The sequence below is a fragment of the Pongo abelii genome, chromosome 16, assembly GCF_028885655.2.
Source record: "Pongo abelii isolate AG06213 chromosome 16, NHGRI_mPonAbe1-v2.0_pri, whole genome shotgun sequence".
Taxonomy (NCBI): domain Eukaryota; kingdom Metazoa; phylum Chordata; class Mammalia; order Primates; family Hominidae; genus Pongo; species Pongo abelii.
Window position 1 is genome coordinate 93,691,774 of NC_072001.2, and position 20,053 is coordinate 93,711,826.

Sequence of the window (20,053 nt, forward strand, 5' to 3'; positions counted from 1 at the left end):
CCAGTAAGTTTTGATTTTGCCTTTTAGGCTGAACAAAATCATTGAAGATTTCTTAGCAGAATAATATGATTAACAGTGTCTTCAGAAGGCTATTGTGTGGGAACAATTAACTAAACGAATGAAAACAGCGCCTCTCTGCTCGGTGTGTAGTGCAGCATCCCATTTGTGTCTCCACGCGTCCAGAATATGCTCCAAGGCATGTTAGACCCAGTGAACAACACAAGACTGATAAGACAGTGCCCCCAACAACACTGGAAAGTTTACGTTTCTTCACACATCTAATGCGCCTCTTTTTTTGGTTATAAATACCAGGAACCACCGGGCGCAGTGGCTCACACCTGTAATCCCAGCAATTTGGGAGGCCGAGGCAGGTGGGTCACCTGAGGTCAGGAGTTCAAGACTCGCCTGGCCAACATGGAGAAACCCTGTCTCTACTAAAAAAAATACAAAATTAGCCGGGCGTGGTGGCGCATGCCTGTAATCCCAGCTACTCGGGAGGCTGAGGAAGGAGAATCGCTTGAACCCGGGAGGTGGAGGTTGCAGTGAGCCGAGATCACGCCGTTGCACTCCAGCCTGGGCCAAAAAAAAGAGTGAAGCTCCGTCTCAAAAAAATAAATAAATAAAATAAAATAAATAAATAAATAAATAAATAAATACCAGGAACCCGCCTTAACTTAAAAAAAGAAAATGTATTGGCATATGTCACTGGAAGCCCAAGGGCTAGATCCAAGGGGTCATACAATGTGATTGAGACCTACCTCTGTGGTACACTTCTGAGATGACTTCAGGCATAACAGGTTTTCTCCAAGGGGAGACCCCCAGGTTCAGACGGCCCTCGGGCTCACCAGCCCTATTGGGGCACTCCTTTTTTTCCACTCAAAAGCACTCTCCTTGGTTCTGTTTGCGTCGTGAGCCGATCCCTGAGCCAAACACTGTTTCCAGTGAGTGAAGTACCTAGACTAGAATCCTGGGCCTGGGTCCCTCACATGTGGCACAGAGGGAATGGCAACGTTACCAGGTTTGGAGTGAGAGTGGAGATAGTTCCTGAAAACAAAAGGTGCCGGGCAGGCAAAAAATAATAAACACCCCACAAAAAAATCATGCAAAGAAAACACCGGTTAGGAGACAGCAGAATAGACTGTCCTCAAGGAGGGTGATAAGAGAAAGCAGGAAGGAAGAGCTGTCAGGTACAGGGATAAAGAGCCAGAAACTCAGTTGTTTAACTCTCTGTGAGTCCACCTTGTTAATTCTGCTTCAACTTTCCATTAATTTTTATTTTTCCTTTATTAAAAATTCTACTTTGATGGTAGTGCTTTTGGAGCCAATTACTCCTCACAGCCTCTGGATGAGAGTTGGCCAAGGTAAGCAAGGCATACTTTAAAAGATATGATGGGCATGTGTTATTTTTAGATAATTTCACTTTATCCACTTCGAATGTTGTTTAGAAATTTCTAATATAAAGCATAGAATCCTGTTTTATCTTATAACATTTAATTTCAGTGGGAGGATCACTTGAGACCAGGAGTTTTGAGGCTGTAGTGTGCGATGATGGGGCCTGGAATAGCTACTGCACTCCAGCCTGGGCAGCATAGCAAGATGCCATCTCTTAAAAAACAACAACAACAACAACAACAACAACAACAACAAAACACCTTATTGGCCAGGCGTGGTGGCTCATGCCTGTAATCCCAGTACTTTGGGAGGCCGAGGTGGGCAGATCACGAGGTCAGGAGATTGAGACCATCCTGGCCCAACATGATGAAACCCCGTCTCTACTAAAAATACAAAAATTAGCTGGGCATGACAGCACATGCCTGTAATCCCAGCTACTTGGGAGGCTGAAGCAGGAGAATTGCTTGAACCAGAGAGTCAGAGGTTGCAGTGAGCTGAGATCACGCCACAGCACTCCAGCCTGGTAACAGAGTGAGACTGCATCTCAAAAAACAAAAACAAACACCTAAGCATTTCCAATGATAGGCTTATATGAAAGTCTAAAATGAAAAGTTATTTAAAGAAATCTAGATCTTCATATTTAAAACCAAATAGAAACACTTTTGGAATATATTTACCAGCAGAATACTCAGATATGGCATTCTTATGTTTGAGGCTTAGAAAAATAAGCATCTTGGCCAGGCACGGTGGCTCATGCCTGTAATCCCAGCACTTTGGGAGGCCAAGGCGGGCAGATCACAAGGTCAGGAGATCGAGACCATCCTCGCTAACACGGTGAAACCCCGTCTCTACTAAAAATACAAAAAATTAGGCGGGCGTGGTGGCAGGCGCCTGTAGTCCCAGCTACTCGGGAGGCTGAGGCAGGAGAATGGTGTGAAGCCGGGAGGCAGAGCTTGCAGTGAGCCGAGATCGCGCCACTGCACTCCAGCCTGGGTGACAGAGCAAGACTCCGTCTCAAAAAAAAAAGAAAGAAAAATAAGCATCTTTTCTCAGATTATCTTAGTAAGCTGCTGAAAAGGACAAAAGACTCTTAAAATGGTAATTTGCACAGTATATTTGATTTAAGGTCTGTTTGAGTATTTTTGTACCCAATACAGAGGGTAACAGGAAATAGAATTAACTGAGAAAAAGCCCCTGCTGCATCTGTTGTGTGCCTAGTATCATTTTCAGATCACCAAGTCAGATTTAGGAGGCATTTAAAATGTGTGTATCAAAAATAGTTAGCTCTCTGGATTGAAGTCTACTCTCCATCCATTCTCTGGGCAAATACTGACTCAGCACTTACTGTGTATAATGTAGTCTGGATCTGGGAAAGGAAATAAAGACGGGTAACAGTGGGTCCCCACCTCAGGTAGGTTTTCAGCTGCCCTCAAGAATCTTGGGATCCGGGGTTGTAGAATAAATACAATATTTTATTACATCAGGAAAAGTCATCTCCAAACTGATATTTTTCTTTTATGTATCCAAGAAATGTCTTCTGCTTTTCAGAGCACCAGGACTGGTTAGACGTAATATTTTCATACCCTGGGCAACTGTAACAATTCCATTCCTCTTCATGGCCATGGGTAGGGGAAGGCAAAATTTTTGCATCCAAGATTGCCACGGCGCCCCCTACATGCACACTGAACTCCTTATCTGCCCAGCTAGCTAATCCTGTTCCTTATGGGTTTGTAGTAGTTTTTATACTGGAAATCAGAGATCACAGGACTGGAAGGATCATGGAGTCTTACCTCATTTTAATATTGATAAGCAAAATGAGCGAGGTGTGGGGTATTTTTAAGTGACTCTTGCAGAGCGAGGTGAGTAGAAGAGCCAGTTCTCAAATGCAAGTGCTGAGGCCCTCCTTTGCTGTCTGTGGATTGACTTCTTTTCCTTTTATGTTGTTCTGGTTTTTAAAGGCAGCAGCCTCCTTGGAAAGACGAAAAGCATCCTGGGTTCAGGCTGACATCTGCACTTAACAGGTACGTGGGTTGTTTCCTGGTAGGAGTAGATTTTAAAGCTATTTAACCGTCCTGATATTTTTTACACAGCATCCAGTTGCCAGAGTGTGTTTATGTAAGCTGTGTTGATATGATGTGTTCAAAACAAAACCCACCATTTTTTGAGTGTCTACAGGGGGAAGTATAGAGCACATGAGGTCTGGGGTGAGATTACCAGGGTTTGCGTCTTGCAGTATGACCTTGAGCAGATTTTTTAACTTCTGATTGCCTCAGTTTACTCATTTGAAAAATGGAGATAATGCTACCTAGATCATGGGTTGGTTGTGAGGGTTCAATAAGATAACACCTGGGAAGCGTACGTGCTGAATAAACATCAGCTATTATCATGATCACTTTGGGCCAGACTCCAGGTGTAAGAGTTCTACCTCAGTCATTTTTTTCAATCCTGACAACACCCTACAAGAATGAGTATTATTTTCCATTCTAAAAGGTTAAGTGACTTATTTAAGGGCCTTAGCTAATAGGTGAAGGACTAGGATTAAAAAAAAAAAAAAAAAAAAAAAAAAAGCAGCTGAGCACGGTGGCTCACACCTGTAGTCCCAACACTTTGGGAGGCTGAGGCCAGAGGATCACATGAGCCCAGCAGTTTGAAGCCAGCCTGGGCAAGATAGTCTCTATGGAAAAAAAAAAAAAAAAAAAGGCGTGGTGGCACATGCCTGTGGTTCCAGCTACTCAGGAGGCTGAGGTGGGGAGGATCACCTAAGCCCAAGGAGGTTGAGGCTGCAGTGAGCCATGTTTGCGCCATTGCACTCCAGCCTGGGCAACAGAGAGATGCTGTCTCAAAATAAAAAAGAAACCTGATGAATGGTGCAAAATTTTAAATGTACTCAAACAGAAGTGTTATAAAAGGCCTGTGGTGCCCATCCTCAGCTTCACTCTTTATTAGCATTCTGCCAGTCTCTCCAAACCTACCTCCCACCCCAATCCCATGATTGGCTAGTATGGTATTGTACCTGGAAATGTCTCCAGCAGTGTAAGGCCGACGAGAACCTTTTTTAAAAAACATAACCACAATGCCGCTATTACACTTAACAAAATTAAAAATAACTCCTTAATATAATTTAATGCCTGGTCTGTATTTAGATTTTCCCAGTTGGCTCTGCATTCATTTGATATTCTCTCGAGTCTCTTTGAATCTGTAAAGAGGCTGGAATCTGAACCCAGGTCTCTCTGATCTCAGCGGCCATGCTCCTTCTATTGATGGGTTCTGCCCTTGTCTGCCTCTTCCCTCCTCTGAAGCCACGTGGCTGCATAGCCACATGAGGCTGTCACTGGAATGAACCACAAAGAAGCACTGTAGGCTAATGAAGTTGCTTACCGTAAAGTCCTTTTTATGGCCGACAGTTTGACCTTATGATGAGATAAATAAATAATCATCTCTTGCAACCAAAGCTGTGTAGACATTGAAGCTATCTGGGAGAATTTCAGAAATTTGCTATACATTATTGGCTCCCACATTTTCTCTTAGGACCACTTTACAGTCTTAAAAAACATGGAGGCCTGGCGCAGTGGCTCATGCCTGTAATCCCAGCACTTTGGGAGGCCAAGGCGGGCGAATCACCTGAGGTCAGGAGTTCAAGACCAGCCTGGCCAACATGGTGAAACACCGTCTCTACTAAAAATACAGAAATTAGCCAGGCGTGGTAGCGGGTGCCTGTAATCCCAGCTACTTAAGAGGCTGAGGCGGGAGAGTCGCTTGAACCTGGGTGGCGGAGGTTGCAGTGAGCACCACTGCACTGCAGCCTGGGCGACAACAGTGAAATTTCATCTCAAAAAGTAACACTAGTAAAATAAAATAAAATAGGCCAGGCACAATGGCTCATGCCTGTAATCCCAGCACTTTGGGAGGCTGAGGCAGGTGGATCACCTGAGGTTGGGAGTTTGAGACCAGCCTGGCCAACATGGTGAAACCCCATCTCTACTAAAAATACAAAAGTTAGCTGGGCATGGTGACGCACGTCTATAATCCCAGCTACGCGGGAGGCTGAGGGAGAAGAATTTCTTGAACACGGGAGGCGGAGGTTGCAGTGAGCCGAGATCACTCCACTGCACCCCAGCCTGGGCAACAGAGCGAGACTCTGTCTCAAAAAAATAATAAAATAAACATTGAGGCCCTCAAAGAGTATTTGTTTATGTGAGAATATCAATTGATATTAGAAATTAAATTGAGAGATTTTTTAAAGATACTAGTGAATTAAAAAAATAAGCCCATTACATGTTAACATAAATTATATCTTTTTGAAAAGGAACACAAAAAAAGTATTGAAAATAGTGGCAATGTTCACCTTTTATAAATCCCTCCAAGGCAGCTGGGTTGTCTGCGCCTGTGCTCAGCGGTGGGGGCATCACACCTCACGTGGCCGTTGGGGAAGCCCGCCGTGCTTGGGAGAGAGCGAGAGTGAAAAAACAGAGGACACTTTACTATCATTTTGAGAATAGTCTTGATCTTACCTTCTCCCTGGAAGGGTTTTTGCAAACCACTGCTCTAAGTGATCCTTTACTTAGAAACAGCTACTGTCAGGTGGAGAAAACCTAGTGCAGCCACAGGCTAAACTGGCCACAGCCAGCTTCCGAGCTGGGAAGAATAGGAAGCTCTTAGACAGAAGCCATGAATCCGAGGCCCGCCTTGTTGAACTTGATCGCCATGCCATCAGCTTCAGCATATAAGGCTATATGAGTCTAAGTTAAAATATTCTGGAGTGTGGGCGATCCTCAGAGGCTGTTAATTGATATAAAGAACTTCAGGTAGGTCCTAACCCATTATTTGATGGTTGATTGTAAAGCAGTTATTCTTGCCTTCTTTCCTGTTGGTAATATTCAACAAAGACTATTGCATTTTCACTAAGGAAAACGGATTTTCAGCCAGACTCTCTCCTCCCCCTCCTTAGGACCAATTCTGATTCTGCTCTTCACACGAGTGCTCTGAGCACCAAGCCCCAGGACCCCTATGGAGGAGGGGGCCAGTCGGCCTGGCCTGCCCCATACATGGGTAAGACACACAGGCCACTGCTGACAGCAGCTGTGCTTGCTCATTCTGTCCTAGGGCCCAAGGGAGAGAGAAGCTGAAGTGGTGTTTGCGCTTCCCGGTTCAGTGGTCTTAGAGAGGCAGCTCGTGGCAGGGAAGCATGTGTGTCCATGATACATTCAGGATGGATGGAGCTCCCGGCATCCCCTGCCTCTGCCCTGCTTCCTCCACAGCACGCTCTCCCTGTTGGTGTCTCTTGGCCCTCTTCTGGGCACCCGTCATCTTCTAATAACTTCCTAACTGGTCTCCTGATTTCCAGTTTCACATCCCTTCAATTCAGTTTTATGTTAGGTTCCCCAAAAGTCCTCTTTCCCCACCCAGGATCTGAACAAACTGAGAAATAAAGCTAGAAGTGACAGACAGAGCTACATATCACCTTTATTACTAATAAGACCAGGTTGGAGGAAGTGACTGTCTCTGTAGGTCAGTGGGCCTGTTGAGAATGAATCCCAGCATGAGGCTGACTCCCCCTGAGTGGCTGGCAGCACTGGCCAGTGTGGTCCCCTGGGAGGAGGGGTCAGGCAAGCCTGGGGGAGGGAGGGTGGATCAGAGGCCTGCTGCCTGAGGGAAGGCATGCCCTTGAGAAGGGGAAGAGGAGGTCGGGCTGGAACTGTGCATCACCTGCTCAGTTGCCCCCTGGCCAATGTGAGTAAGGGGATGGAGAGAGGCCAGGAGTAACCCGGAGTGGGGAAGAGGCCCACTCATGCCATCTCACAGCTCTGCTTCCAGAGCGAACCCAAACCTGATCGTCTTGCTCTCCCACTTAAAATCCTCAATGCCACCCCTCACCTTCAGGAGAAAGAGCCCAGATCTTCTCTGGAAGGACATGAGCCCCAAGGCCTGGCTCCTGTCTGCCTCTCTCCCTTTTCTCTCTGCTCCCCCGCCTCACACCCAAGGTAGCCATGCGAACCACTTTGGGTTCTACTAGTGTTTCTTCCTGTTCCTGTCTCTTCATCTCTCACTCACTCCTGGCCTTCCTGGCCAGCACCCTCTCCATCCGTAAGCCTCAGCTCGTGTGTGTCCTCATGTCTGTGGAGCCATCCTTGACCTTCCTCCATCTCAGCTCAGAGTTATCGTGTTCTCTCCAGCCCCTACCACAGTGCCCAGCACAGAGGGGCCTGTACTGATGGAGAAGTGTGAAGAATCACACACTGGCTCACATGTGCACAGCATTTGCCAAAACACCCTCTCGGTGCTGGCACCTGACCTGTACATGAAGTGAGGCTGGTCATTCAGACACATTTCAAGCCTACCTTTCTGGGGTTTATAATCTAGAAAGAACAATGGTCTTGAATTATCCATTCCATATGCAGATAGACTCTTGCCCAGAAACTTTCAGGGCTGTGTATTTGTTCTTGAAACAGGAATAAATAAATCTTTAGCCAAGAAACCAGCTTTTCTGGTTTTCTTTACTTTTTGGACAATTTAAAGCCTAAATGGCCTCTGTTCCTTCCAGGAGAACACTTATGATCTTATTTCTTTGTATATAGCAGGGATAGGATTGAATAATAATTGTTGCTATATTTGTTCTATTGGTGCAATTCAGAGAAGACTACATTTGTTAAATGATTGTTTGCTTGTAAACTATGAGAGCTTTCAGAATTGGCTAGGGACATCTACCCATGCATCCATACATGGGAATATGAAAGTTGGCAGTGATGTTGAAATTGATGTTGGAATTGGATATGGGTGCACTGCTCACTGCTTAGAGGAGTGGGGTGTGTGGGAAGAGGGATTAGTTTAGTTTCAGGATAGGTAGAGATGGGAATATGTAAACAAAGCCAAAAAAAAGCAGAGGCTGTAATCAGTGGGGGTGCCTGTGAGCACAGCAGGATCCTAATCTCCATGGACCGGGAGCCAGCTAGACAGACAGATTTTTACCCTGGAGCTCCTGCATTTCTGCCTCTGCCATTCTTTCATTGACACTACCCTCTGCAAAGTTTACGCTTCTCTAGAAAGGGCCAAAGCCCTAGAGAAACAAGGCAATCACAGGTAATTCAAGTGAGGATTTTTTGAGGCTTGTATGCTAAGAAAAAGAAAGTAACTAAAGAAAGAAATTACCTGAGCTGAAGTATTCATTCTTAGCGATGTAGCCTCTGAGAGAAGAGGTGAGAAATGTCAGAAGGGGTAAGTGAGGATGGAATAAGAAAAGCAAAGGAATGTAAACATTGGTCCAGGTAGACAGAGCAATGAGAAAAACAGGAAGAAAGAAAGAAATCCTGGATCAGGGTTCCTGCGTTGACTTGAGAATCGTGGTGGTCTCTTCTTTTCAAATCAGCAGTTAGAAATTGTTGGGCTACAATATCTGACAACCATGGAGGGTGGGCTGGCCTCCAACTCAGATGTCTGAACTGTGTGCCTGCGCCTGCAGTTGCCTTGCAAGTATAGCAGAACTCAGAAACACATCCTAATATGGATGTGTTTACGTGGGAAAGCCAGTGTTTAAAATATTCTTCAAGTCTCCAAGGATGGAAATTATTTCTGGAGAATTATATTTGTTGGTGGGAGCTATTTTAAATAGTTTCATGTATTTTCCTCCTGTATTTCATTAAAGTTTTTCATTTTCTTTCCTTTTGGATTTTAAAAATATCAACTGGCTTTGCAAAAAGGTATTTCTTATAGGACCAACCAAATAAAGATTTAAACAGTGATGGGAAAATATAATTGAAGCCCAGAACTGGGTTCTATGTTCGAAGCAATAATAATAACTGTTCTTTCCCTGGGAATCTCTCCTGGGCAGAATGATGCAGCCACACTTTTTTGTTATTGTTGTTGCTGTTGCTGTGAGCCCATGATGAGAGCATCTGCTCACAACTTAACTACATGAGCAATGAACTATGATACATTCATGAGTGGAGATTTGTGTCACAAGAAAACAAAGCCTGATACATGTTGAGTAATTTTCATAATAGCTATTGAGTTCCATGACAATTAGGCATAAATGATAAGCAGTTGGTGTAAATGACAGAAATAAATTTTTATGGAACCAAACAGGATTTTTATAATTTCTCTCTTTTTGTTTAATTATTCAGAATCTATAAAGAGGGAATGTTGGCCATTTCCCTGGCAGCAGCTTAATGACCATTTCACACATACATGCAGATAGGGAAGCACAGGACTCTCTGGAACACATGCCCTGTCCCATAGCCTAGGACTGTCTCCTAACACCCGTCCTATCATTGGGCACATGGAGGAGGGACTGGGGTGGTCCTCTTCCTTTCAGGGAACAGTCTAGAGCTAAGGGGAGAAGAGTGCATAATAGTTGTCTTCTCTGCATCCAGGGCTGTAGATGCTGAATATTGCCATCTTTGGGGACCACAGTACTCAGCTCCTTAGGGTGGAGGGGGCTTGGCATGCCTTGGACCCGGTGACCTTTCACCTGCCAATAAGCTTTGACCTGCAGAGTTAAGGAAAAGGTTTACAATGCAAAGAACCTTGAAAGATGTAAGCCTGTTAATTGCATGGATTGGGCGGGGGTACAGTGGCAGGTACAAGCATCCCAGATCTGAAGAGGGGCAAAAAGAGTGTCACCCAGGGACAGGAGGGCCCAGAGTGGGGAGGCTGAAACACCAGAGGCCTCCTTTAGGACACTGGTTAAGGGGTCTTCCCCTTGCCTTCCCTTCTGCTTAGCACATCAAGGCTGTATAGGGAGTTATTTTAGATTTGCCAGGCATGGGAGTACACAGAAGGAACATGGTCTCGGTTCCCGTAGTTAGAAGAGACCAGCCCTCGGTGGCTCTGAGGCTGTGAGGTTTCCTGGAACACAGATGCAGCCTTGGCCATCGCTGTCCCATCCCTGTGGGACTGATAAAATTAGTGTCCTGTTTCCAGATAGCCAGTCACAACTCATTCCTTTTTCTTTTTAACCCTTTATTTGTAGTGCTATCTTGTGGGTTTTTAATTTAGTAGTAAAAATCCAGGCTTGGATATTTTGATGATATGTGAGCTTGGTGCCAGTGTATCAGTCATTGCCACCACCATCCTTCTGGTCACCACAGCCCAAACCCTGAGAGCTGCATCTGATAACTCCCATTCCCATGTCCCCACGCCCATTCAGTGGCCGAGTCCTGTTCATTTTTCCCAGCAGCAGGCCTCAAATCTGCCTCTGGTTTTCTGTCCTCACTGCCCGTATCCTACTTGGTTCCTGTTTGCTTTGGACTATTGCATTGATTTTCTAGTTGGCCTCCCTGCCTTAAGGCTTTCTCCTTTCAATCCACCTCCTACTCTGCTGCAAGAGCAGTCTCTGAAGCTTAGCTCTGATCATGTCACTTCTCCAACTGAAACCTTCCATCTCCTACATCCTGCCAAATGACCAGCAGCCTCCTTCGGTCTAGCCCATCTCCCAGTCCTCCCACCATGTGCTGCAGCCACATTCTTCCATCTTCCTTCTCCTTCTTATCCTTCCCCAAGCACCCCCCACTCCTCCTCCTCCTCCTCCTCCTCTGCTGCCACCTCCACCGCTGCCGCCGCCGCTGCCGCCGCCTCCTCCTCACACTGGGCATCCCCTTCAGCTTCGCTTCCAGCTGTCTAAATCTTCCAGGTACTACAGCAAATTGGTTAGGGACATGGACATTCTGAAGACACATGAGCCAGAGTTCTAGTCCCAGAACTTACTAGCAGTGTGATCTTGGGGATGATAATAGCACCTACCTCGCAGAGTTGCTGTGGGGATCACATGAGATCACCTGTGTAAAGTGCCTGGCACGTGTAAGTGAGCAGTCAGGTTGGCTGTTGGTTATCCTCTTCTTCACCATTATCCTTCAATGAATGGCGCCTCAGGTGCCACCTCCTCCATGAAGCCTTCCTTCTGTTCCAGTCTGAGGACAGCATGCACTAATGGGGCTGTCACATGGGGTGTCTGCCAGCCACTCAGGCAGTTTCACATGGTAGACCTCAGTTGAGTCCTCATGTTTCAGGGACAGGTCAGCCTTAGTAATTGAACCTCGAGTGACTGGTGTCTTGATGATGAAGAGATGCTTCAACATGCCATACCAGATTGCTATATAAAACCTAGTTTTTAATTTTTAACAGGATAGTCACTTTTTAGTAATCAGAATGAAGTTCCTTGCCCTTTCTTAATATGAGGGTCTCAGGAAAGCCAAAATAGGAATCCACAACTCCTGTCCTTTTGACGATGCTGGTTGTAGAGCCACAGATTCCACAGCTTTTCTCTCTCTGCACCTCAGTGTTCGCCTGTTCACACTGCCTGTCTTTAGATGAGTTAAATGGCTGATGAAGTAAGAATGGGCCAAGGACCTTCTGCAATAGAGTCTCCTGAGACGACGATTAAAAATGTAGGCCAGGTGCGGTGGCTCACACCTGTAATCCTAGCACTTTGGGAGGCTGAGGCTGACAGATTACCTGAGGTCAGGAGGTTGAGACCAGCCTGGCCATCATGGTGAAACCCCGTCTCTACCAAAAAATAGAAAAATTAGCCGGGCCTGGTGGCATGCGCCTGTAATCCCAGCTACTGGGGAGGCTGAGGCGGGGGAATCGCTTGAACCCAGGAGGTGGAGGTTGCAGTGAGCCAAGATCACGCCACTGCACTCCAGCCTGGGCAACAAAGTGAGACTTGTCTTGGAAAAAAAATATATATATATAGATTCCTTGGCCAATTCTCACACCTTCTGAATCAAAATCTTTGAGGGTTGGGCCCAAGCATCTGCGTTTTAGCAAGCTCACCCAAGGGCTCTTTATGTGCTCTAAAATAAAGCTTTCAGTCACTTACTTAGATTCTGGTTCTGTGGGCCTGAAAGAAATTCTGCCTTTGTGTGTCTGCTTCATTTATCGACCTCTTTGTATTCCTGGGCACTCTTCCTGTTGCCCCTGGGCTCTGTTAAAATGTTATATCTTCTACCTGTGTTACAGAATGTGCTACCGTGTTACCCTGATCTGTCTTCTCACCTACACTATCACCCGGCCCCACCTAGCACTTAATGCAGAAACTTATTAAATATGGGTTGAGTGAATGGTTATTAGACATTTCATTTAAATTGTATAGGCTAATCAGGTTAACCTATAGGTTAACCTTAGCCAAAAACTCATCTAAAATGTAAGTAAGCTATACTTAAAGGCTTAGAACTTAATAATGTATCCTGATTCTGTACTGAAAACTTATTTGGTATATTTGATTGCTCTTAAGGGAATGCTAAGATATTACATTCTTGGCACGGTTCTTTAGTTTTAGCTTAGAGCAATAGGAAATACTATACTTTGTCATCTGCAGTATAATTTATGGATTAAAAATATTTCATTCAGCCAGAATTTATTCCAAGTCAAAGTTTTAAAACTTTGTGAATAGCTATCTCATGTACCCTTTAAATTAACTTAGACTCCAGATAAATTTTCTTCTTAAAATAACTTCACTGCATAAGAAATATATATAATATCATACAGCATGAAACTTCGAATTTGTTCCTGTAGACACCCATGGTAAGTATCAAACAGTGATGTAGGCTTTTTGAATTACCTGCTCTTACCCCCATGATGAAGCATTTGGAAGAGAATTTCCATCTATACTTCTTTACTTTGTGGTTTGAATAGAGATGCTCAGGCTTTGTAAAAATTGTTCTCCTCTCACGACAGTGACAGTAAGAAAATTTCAGACCGACAATTTTAAAGGAAAAGAAAAAGGAACCAAATTTAGTTTCAAATTAGCTATACCTATTTTTAGTATAAATGATAAAGCACCTTAAATGAAAATCAGTGTATCAAAAGTGCCTTAGAATTTTCAAAATTCTATTTCAAATCATAAAGAGTTACTGATTCATAAATTCATGAAAATGAAAGTACCACATGAAAGTGTTTTCTTTTTCCTTTTCCACTAGGTTTCTGTGATGGTGAGAATAATGGACATGGGGAAGGTATGAACTGATTTTACCTACCTATATTGGAGTGGAATGCTGAGTAGTGGACATAACCTTTCAATAGCTTTACTAATAAATATTCATGTTTTCAGGACTCCCCCAAATGCTGACAACTGCTGATTGGCTTACTTTTCAGAGAGCCTCTAGAAAATTAAGGCTAGCCATGTTCAAGGCCAGGAGAAAGGAAATATGTGGTTGCATTACAAAGGTTCCTTTTTATCTAGGTCCCCACAGTCACAAGGTTGAGCAAGGAAGCAAAAATTGTAATCACATGAAAATATGAATGAATTGGCCTGGCACAGTGGCTCATTCCTGTAATCCCAGCACTTTGGGAGGCTAAGGCAGGTGGATCACTTGAAGTCAGGAGTTTGAGACCAGCCTGACCAACATGGTGAAACCCCCCGTCTCTACTAAAAATACAAAAATTAGCCGGGCGTGGTGGCACGTGCCTGTGGTCCCAGATACTCGGGAGGCTGAGGCAGGAGAATCGCTTGAACACGGGAGGCGGAGGTTACAGTGAGTTGAGATTGTGCCACTGCACTCCAGCCTGGTGACCGAGCGAGACTCCGTCTAAAAATAAATAAATAAATAAATAAATAAATAAATTGATCACTTAAACAATTAGTTATTCCAGTAGTCTCTACCCATTTAGAACGTCTTCGTTGACAGATAACAAAGCCAGGAAAATGCAAATTGGTTATGAAATGAAAATGCAAACCTTACATAAGATACTGAGTTTCGTAAAGCCAATTAAAACATTGTTGGAGATCTATGGAAATGACACTCAAAGCCATTGACAAATGAGGGTCGGACACAGTTCATTTATTTACTCAGTACCAGGGACTGTTTTCTTTTCTCTAAATCTTTATAATCTGGAATTTAATTTTTATAATCTAAAAATAAACAACTAAATTAGGTTTGTATGTCACAGAGGTGAGACTCTTGGGGGGACATGATGAGTGAGGAGCATCTTGCAGGGCACACAGCTCTGTCATCATCCTGCATGCTGCTTTTCTGGGCAAGCCCTTTTAGGCCATGAATAAAATAACAAAAAGTTAAAACATCAATAAACATCTAATCCACTAGAACAGAAATTAATAAATGGCTTCAAGGTTGATTGCATTCCTTCAGTGCTTCGAAGAATTCCCAACAAATCTTGGATATGAAAAAGGACTAAAAACAATGAACTCTAAGAAAACAGTTCCCATTAAGGCACTGGAGTCTGCCCCAACCATATTCTTATAACCAACCTCTTTTGAGAAGTGGCCTTGAGCTGTGTGTGGTGCCACCTCACTCAGTCCTTCAAACTTTTCCCAGCATCTGACAGTACCTTTCAGGGCAATTTTTATTTATTTTTGTTTTTACTTTTTTATTTTATTTTTTTTTTGGAGACAGAGTCTCGCTCTGTTGCCAGGCTGGAGGGCAGTGGCGTGACCTCGGCTTACTGCAAATCTCTGCCTCCTGGGTTCAAGCGATTCTCCTGCCTCAGCCTCCCGAGTAGCTGGGATTACAGGCACCTACCACCACACCCGGCTAATTTTTTTTTTTTTTGTATTTTTAGTAGAGATGGAATTTTGCCACATTGGCCAGGCTGGCCTCAAACTCCTGACCTCAGACGATCCGCCCACTTCAGCTTCCCAAAGTGCTGGGATTACAGGAATGAGCGACCACACCCAGCCTTTCTGGGCAATTTTTATTCTTGACCTCCCATTGTATTGGTTTATAAAGGCTCTCAAAGCCCATTTTCCTTGTTCCCTAGTTTGCTGAGAGCCACCTGTAGCGTCAGCATTTACGAGACACTGTTTTAAGCAGCCACCAGTAGAGAAGAAAACCAAGGCTCTGCCCTCATGGAACTTAAATTTCTGAAGCAGTTTATATTAATGATTAAGTCAGGTAACATTTGAAGAAAAGAAAATCAACAAGGATGTTGACAAAATATGCTCTTCAAAAGAGAGTGATGTAAATATCAGGATTAAGAGAGACACCTGGGGACACTGACAAAGCCTGGCCTGGTTTAGCAGAAATGACTGCTGTCCTGGTGGTACTGGGCAGGTTGCCTAAAGAGCACTGTATCCTCCCCTTACTGTGCTGTGAAATAAGTTAGACCCCTGCCCATACTTCATTCATTCTAGAAGTCCACAACTGCATTTATATCATCAGTTTTATTAAATACAAGATAAACTTATTTTAGAGTTTTTGTTTCAAACTCTTTTCTCAAAATTTACTAGGAAAGTTTGGGCCCTGTTTCACGTGACTTCTTTGTGGGGTCCATTATTCTTGGGTACCTGGCCATCTGCGTGGGGCTAAGACAGGATAGTCATGACAGTCACACTGGAGCTTCTGTGGCCACTGGAACTCAACAGCATTCCTGGTTCTGAGTAGTCACTGGTGTCCCTAACTTGGAATCCCCTTCCTGACATCAGATCACTTAACTCCTGAGGGCTGGCCCTTGTTTTCTGGTCTCTTTCTGAGAACAAAAAGTATTTACTTGTTCTGTGACCCAGCATTCTTGTTTTACCTGGCACGACTGAGAGAGTTAAAGCGGAAAGCCCGGGAATGGTCCCTTTATACAGGTTGTTTCATAGCATTAAAGAGCCAACAGCGGTCCCGGCAGCTGCCCAGCCTCAGATCCTCTTGGTTGTTGGTTCCTCTTTGTCCCCCCACTTCCATCCCACAACCAAGGAGCTTCACTGCCACCATGTCTTCCAGCTAATACTCCTCTTCTCCATACTTTCCCCATTTCATCATCGTTGCGGGTTCTCTCCTCATCCCTCTTCTTCCATTCTCTCCTTTGCCAAGCCTGCAGAGCCCCCCTGCCCTGGCCTCAGTCATCTACATTTTACTTCCGACCATCCCCTTGACTCACCCTACACTCCAGTTGAAAAGAGTTGCTCCACTCTTACCTTCCCCTCTCTTGGAATTCCCTTCTCCGGTGTCTCTAAAGAGCTCCCCCCAATGCCCAGTTCCGAAGCCCTCCTGGCCTCTTCCTCTTCGGCACTTCATCTCTCAGCAGCATCGTACCCTCGGCTCTCTCGGGCTTCCACTTGTTTTTTCCTTCAGTGATCGTTATTTATGTGTTGCCCTTATCCACTGACTAGATTACACATTCGTGAAAGGTTGAATCCATGTCTTACTCATTTCTGCAACTCCCACAGTAGTGCCCAAAGTGGCTTCCCTAGTAGACAGTCCATAAATGAGTCATTTTTGTGTGTTAAATAAGTCAAACATTTTATTTGTTAAATCAGTTTTTACAAAGATAATTTGTTCAGCCAAAGGTAGGTAGGATGGATGCTTTCTTTTTTTGTTGTTGTTTTTGTTTTGTTGAGACACGGTCTTGTTCTGTTGCCCAGCCTGGAGTGCAGTGGCACCGTCATGGCTCAGTGCAGCCTCAGCCTCTCAGGCTCAAGGAGACCTCCCACCTCAGCCTCCCAAGTAGTTGGGACTACAGGTGTGAGCCACCACACCCAGCTAATTTTTAAATTTTTTGTAGAGACGGGTCTCACTATGTTGCCCAGGCTTGTCTCAGACTCCTGGGCTCAAGCAATCCTCCTGCCTCAGCCCCATAAAGTGCTAGGATTATAGGCGTGAGCCACTGTGCCCGGCCTGGATTCCTGCCTTCTCATGCAATGACTGTGCTTTTTTTTTCCTTTAGTAGCATCTTTCCCTGGCCCATTGAAAGAAGAGAATCTGTTAAATGTTCCGAAGCCACTGCCAAAACAACTGTGGGAGACCAAGGAGGTGGGTGAACAGTACTCAGCTATGTTTGTTGTCACTGAATGTTTGTACTTAGAGGTCACTGAAAAATCCTGCAGAGGTGAAAACAAGAGGAACTTGGGGAAAAGGAGAAGATTTGTCTGAGAACAGAGATAATATACAAGGGAAGGACGTTTCAAGTAAAAATTATCGCGCTTGTGTCAATGAATTAGCACATTGATCTCTTGGCTTCTAATTTTCATATGAATTGACTTATTTAAAAAAAAAACCCTGCTAAGTCCTCCATATCTTATTTGTTTTGCTAAAAGCTCTGAAACCTGGTTGTAAGTCATAGGCATATTTTTCTGTTTTTTAGCCAGCACTTTATACCAGTCTCCAGCTTCTGTCCAGAATTACTGGTATACCAGATTATACCAGATAGCTCTTTTTAAATCAAGGGCATTTGACCTGAGTCCTCCAAGAGTCAGTAGACAAGTCATCTGTTTTACTATGATTTCCATGCGCCTTTGAGAATTTGTATCTAAAATTGTCCTAACTGACCTCCACCTCGGCTCTCTGTAAACCTCACCCACTGTGGAAGAAAGGGGAGGTCCCATGGTACTTGCCTTGGCCTTTCTTCCCAGAGGGAAGCTGTGTTGACTTTGAAAGAAAACAGTTAATCTGTTCCAGCCCTTAAGGATGCTCTATTGCAATTGCTTATATTGCCTGTGTACTTAACTATCCCCACCTGTTTAGGATCCCTTTGGCCCAGTTCCATTTTCTTCTGCCAAGTCTACCAGAGTCACCATTAGCATTAGTTGTCTTAAAAGGCTTTTTGTAAAAGCAAGATGTATTTGATGTTTAATCATTTGGGAAATAAAAAAGAGATATGATTTAAAATTTACATATTTAAACACAGGAGAAGCAACCACACTATGTCTTTTGGCTGTGAGAGGCACATGTGGTTGTGGAGGCTTTTATCAGAGGACAACTATGTCTTCTCCACCAAAGAGGGCAGTGGTATGCCCTCCTCCCTGAGTTCCAGGGACTGGTCTCTGGAAAGAAATATTCATCTTCCTTGGTTCTTGTGGATTTGTAATACTCATTCCTGTCCATCTGGAGCTTATATTCTAGTTGAAATAGCTTATTTTCTTCTGACATTCATTTCTTTTTTCACCCTGTTTTTTTCTTTTATTTATTTCATTTCCTCTCAAGCCAATTGGAAAAGAAATGTTTATTTAAAAGCTCTATGTCATCCAGACCCAGTGGCTCATGCCTGTAATCTCAGCACTTTGGGAGGCTGAGGCGGGTGGGTCACCTGAGGTCGAGAGTTTGAGACCAGCCTGGCCAACATGGTGAAACCCCGTCTCTACTAAAAATACAAAAATTAGCAGAGTGTGGTGGTGCATGCCTGTGATCCCAGCTACTTGGGAGGCTGAGGCAGGAGAATCGCTTGAACCCAGGAAGCGGAGGTTGCAGTTAGCTGAGATCGTGCCACTGCACTCCAGCCTGGACGACAAGAGTGAAACTCCGTAAAAAGCTCTATGTGTAAAACACTGGTCTTTTAATATTAATCCAGAAGGTAAATTGATAAGGCATCAAATTAAGAAAATGTATTAATATTATGCCTCCCTTAGGCCTGGAAGTTCGAGTTTAAAAAAGTCATGCCAAAACCTAAAAGGCTGCTCTGTGAGGACTCTGTTGCCACGTGAGCTCTCACTTACGCCCACTAGAGCCTCAAGATCCTTACGAAGACACTTTTCAAAAACTTGAATTTGGCTTTACAGTGAGTAAGCCCAGCTTTCATTGTCTCTTCTCAGATTCAGTCCCTGTCAGGACGCCCTCGATCCTGTGATGTTGGAGGTGGCAAGTAAGTAATATTCTTTCTGTTTGTGTTTCAGGGACTATCCTGAAGATTTTTCCCAAAAGTCTCACTGCTTTATTACAGAACTCTCAGAAACGTAACTTGCTATGCATAAATTGAAAGTCAACTGCATTTTCATAAAAACAGCCACTCTCTTTTGATACTCATATTTCATCTGTTTAAAGTAATTAAATTACATAACTATAATAACAAATAAAACTTACATAAGTATGTTTGGGAATCACACAACTGACTCTTGGTAAATACACAACTCTCCGGGTAGAAGCAGCGTCAGAAGCAAAAACGTGCGGGAATCGAGAGAAGCCTACCAGCCCCGAGCTGTGGCAGGCTGTGGGCATCGGTGACATCCTGGCCGGGGGAAAAGGGAAGCATCAGTTCACCTGGCAGCTTGATGGCACAGAAGTTAATTGAGTTTCTGTGAATGTACTTAATGTCACTGAACTGTACACAGAAATGGTTAAAATGGTAAATTTTATGGTATATTTATTTTGCCACAATTTAAAAACATAAATGGAAGATAAATATATTTTCCATTTGCAATACAAAAAAGTTTCTATGAAACCATTAATTTGTTAGTGGATTTAATAGTATGCAACTTCACTCCCTAAAAGGTTTGAGACAACTTTCAAAAATATATATAGTATAAGCAAATGAAAAAGGAAGTTCATGAGGAAGTTGAGTCTAAGAGAGAATGAGGAGATGAGAGAGATAATGAGGCCCTTGCCTTAACAGAAACTGCCTTGGGAGGGCCGGCTGGTGTGCTACGTGGGATGGTACAGACAGCTGCTGGGGAGGTTCACAGAGAGGACCCCTTGGAACTCGATGGGCTGTGTCCTGAGACAGCCCCGAGGAGGCTTCCTGAGGCTGTTTATCATAGTGTCCGTGAGAGCAATGCCACCACTTGGAACCGAAGCCAATTCAGAAACAGCAAGGCTGCAGGGCCAAAATAATGTGGTTTGGAAATGGGATTCTTGCATGATCTGACTTAGTACATACGATCACCAGTGGGTCAGTGGGTGAACTAAATCCACTTCAAGCAATCATTGAATGTGATTTCCCCCAGCAGAGCTTCCTGTGAGTATTTCACAGCAGTGCATTCAAGGCACTCTCTCCTGAGTACCTGGAGCTCAGA

The 20,053-nt window shown here is 44.2% G+C and overlaps 1 protein-coding gene across 4 annotated transcripts in view; it reads left to right on the forward strand.

Annotated features, from left to right (window-relative positions):
- The window catches only part of CRTC3 (CREB regulated transcription coactivator 3), a 117,211-nt gene that overhangs the window by 73,177 nt on the left and 23,981 nt on the right, over positions 1-20,053 (forward strand). For 2 of the 4 annotated variants that reach the window (XM_024232539.3, XM_024232540.3), the window contains exons 4-9: positions 1,300-1,361; positions 3,351-3,413; positions 6,341-6,441; positions 13,305-13,340; positions 16,996-17,081; positions 18,857-18,906. In XM_024232539.3, coding sequence (XP_024088307.2) covers positions 1,300-1,361; positions 3,351-3,413; positions 6,341-6,441; positions 13,305-13,340; positions 16,996-17,081; positions 18,857-18,906 — 398 coding nt within the window. The remainder of the gene's footprint in view (positions 1-1,299; positions 1,362-3,350; positions 3,414-6,340; positions 6,442-13,304; positions 13,341-16,995; positions 17,082-18,856; positions 18,907-20,053) is intronic. The other 2 variants (XM_063716308.1, XM_024232541.3) reach the window with 1 other exon arrangement.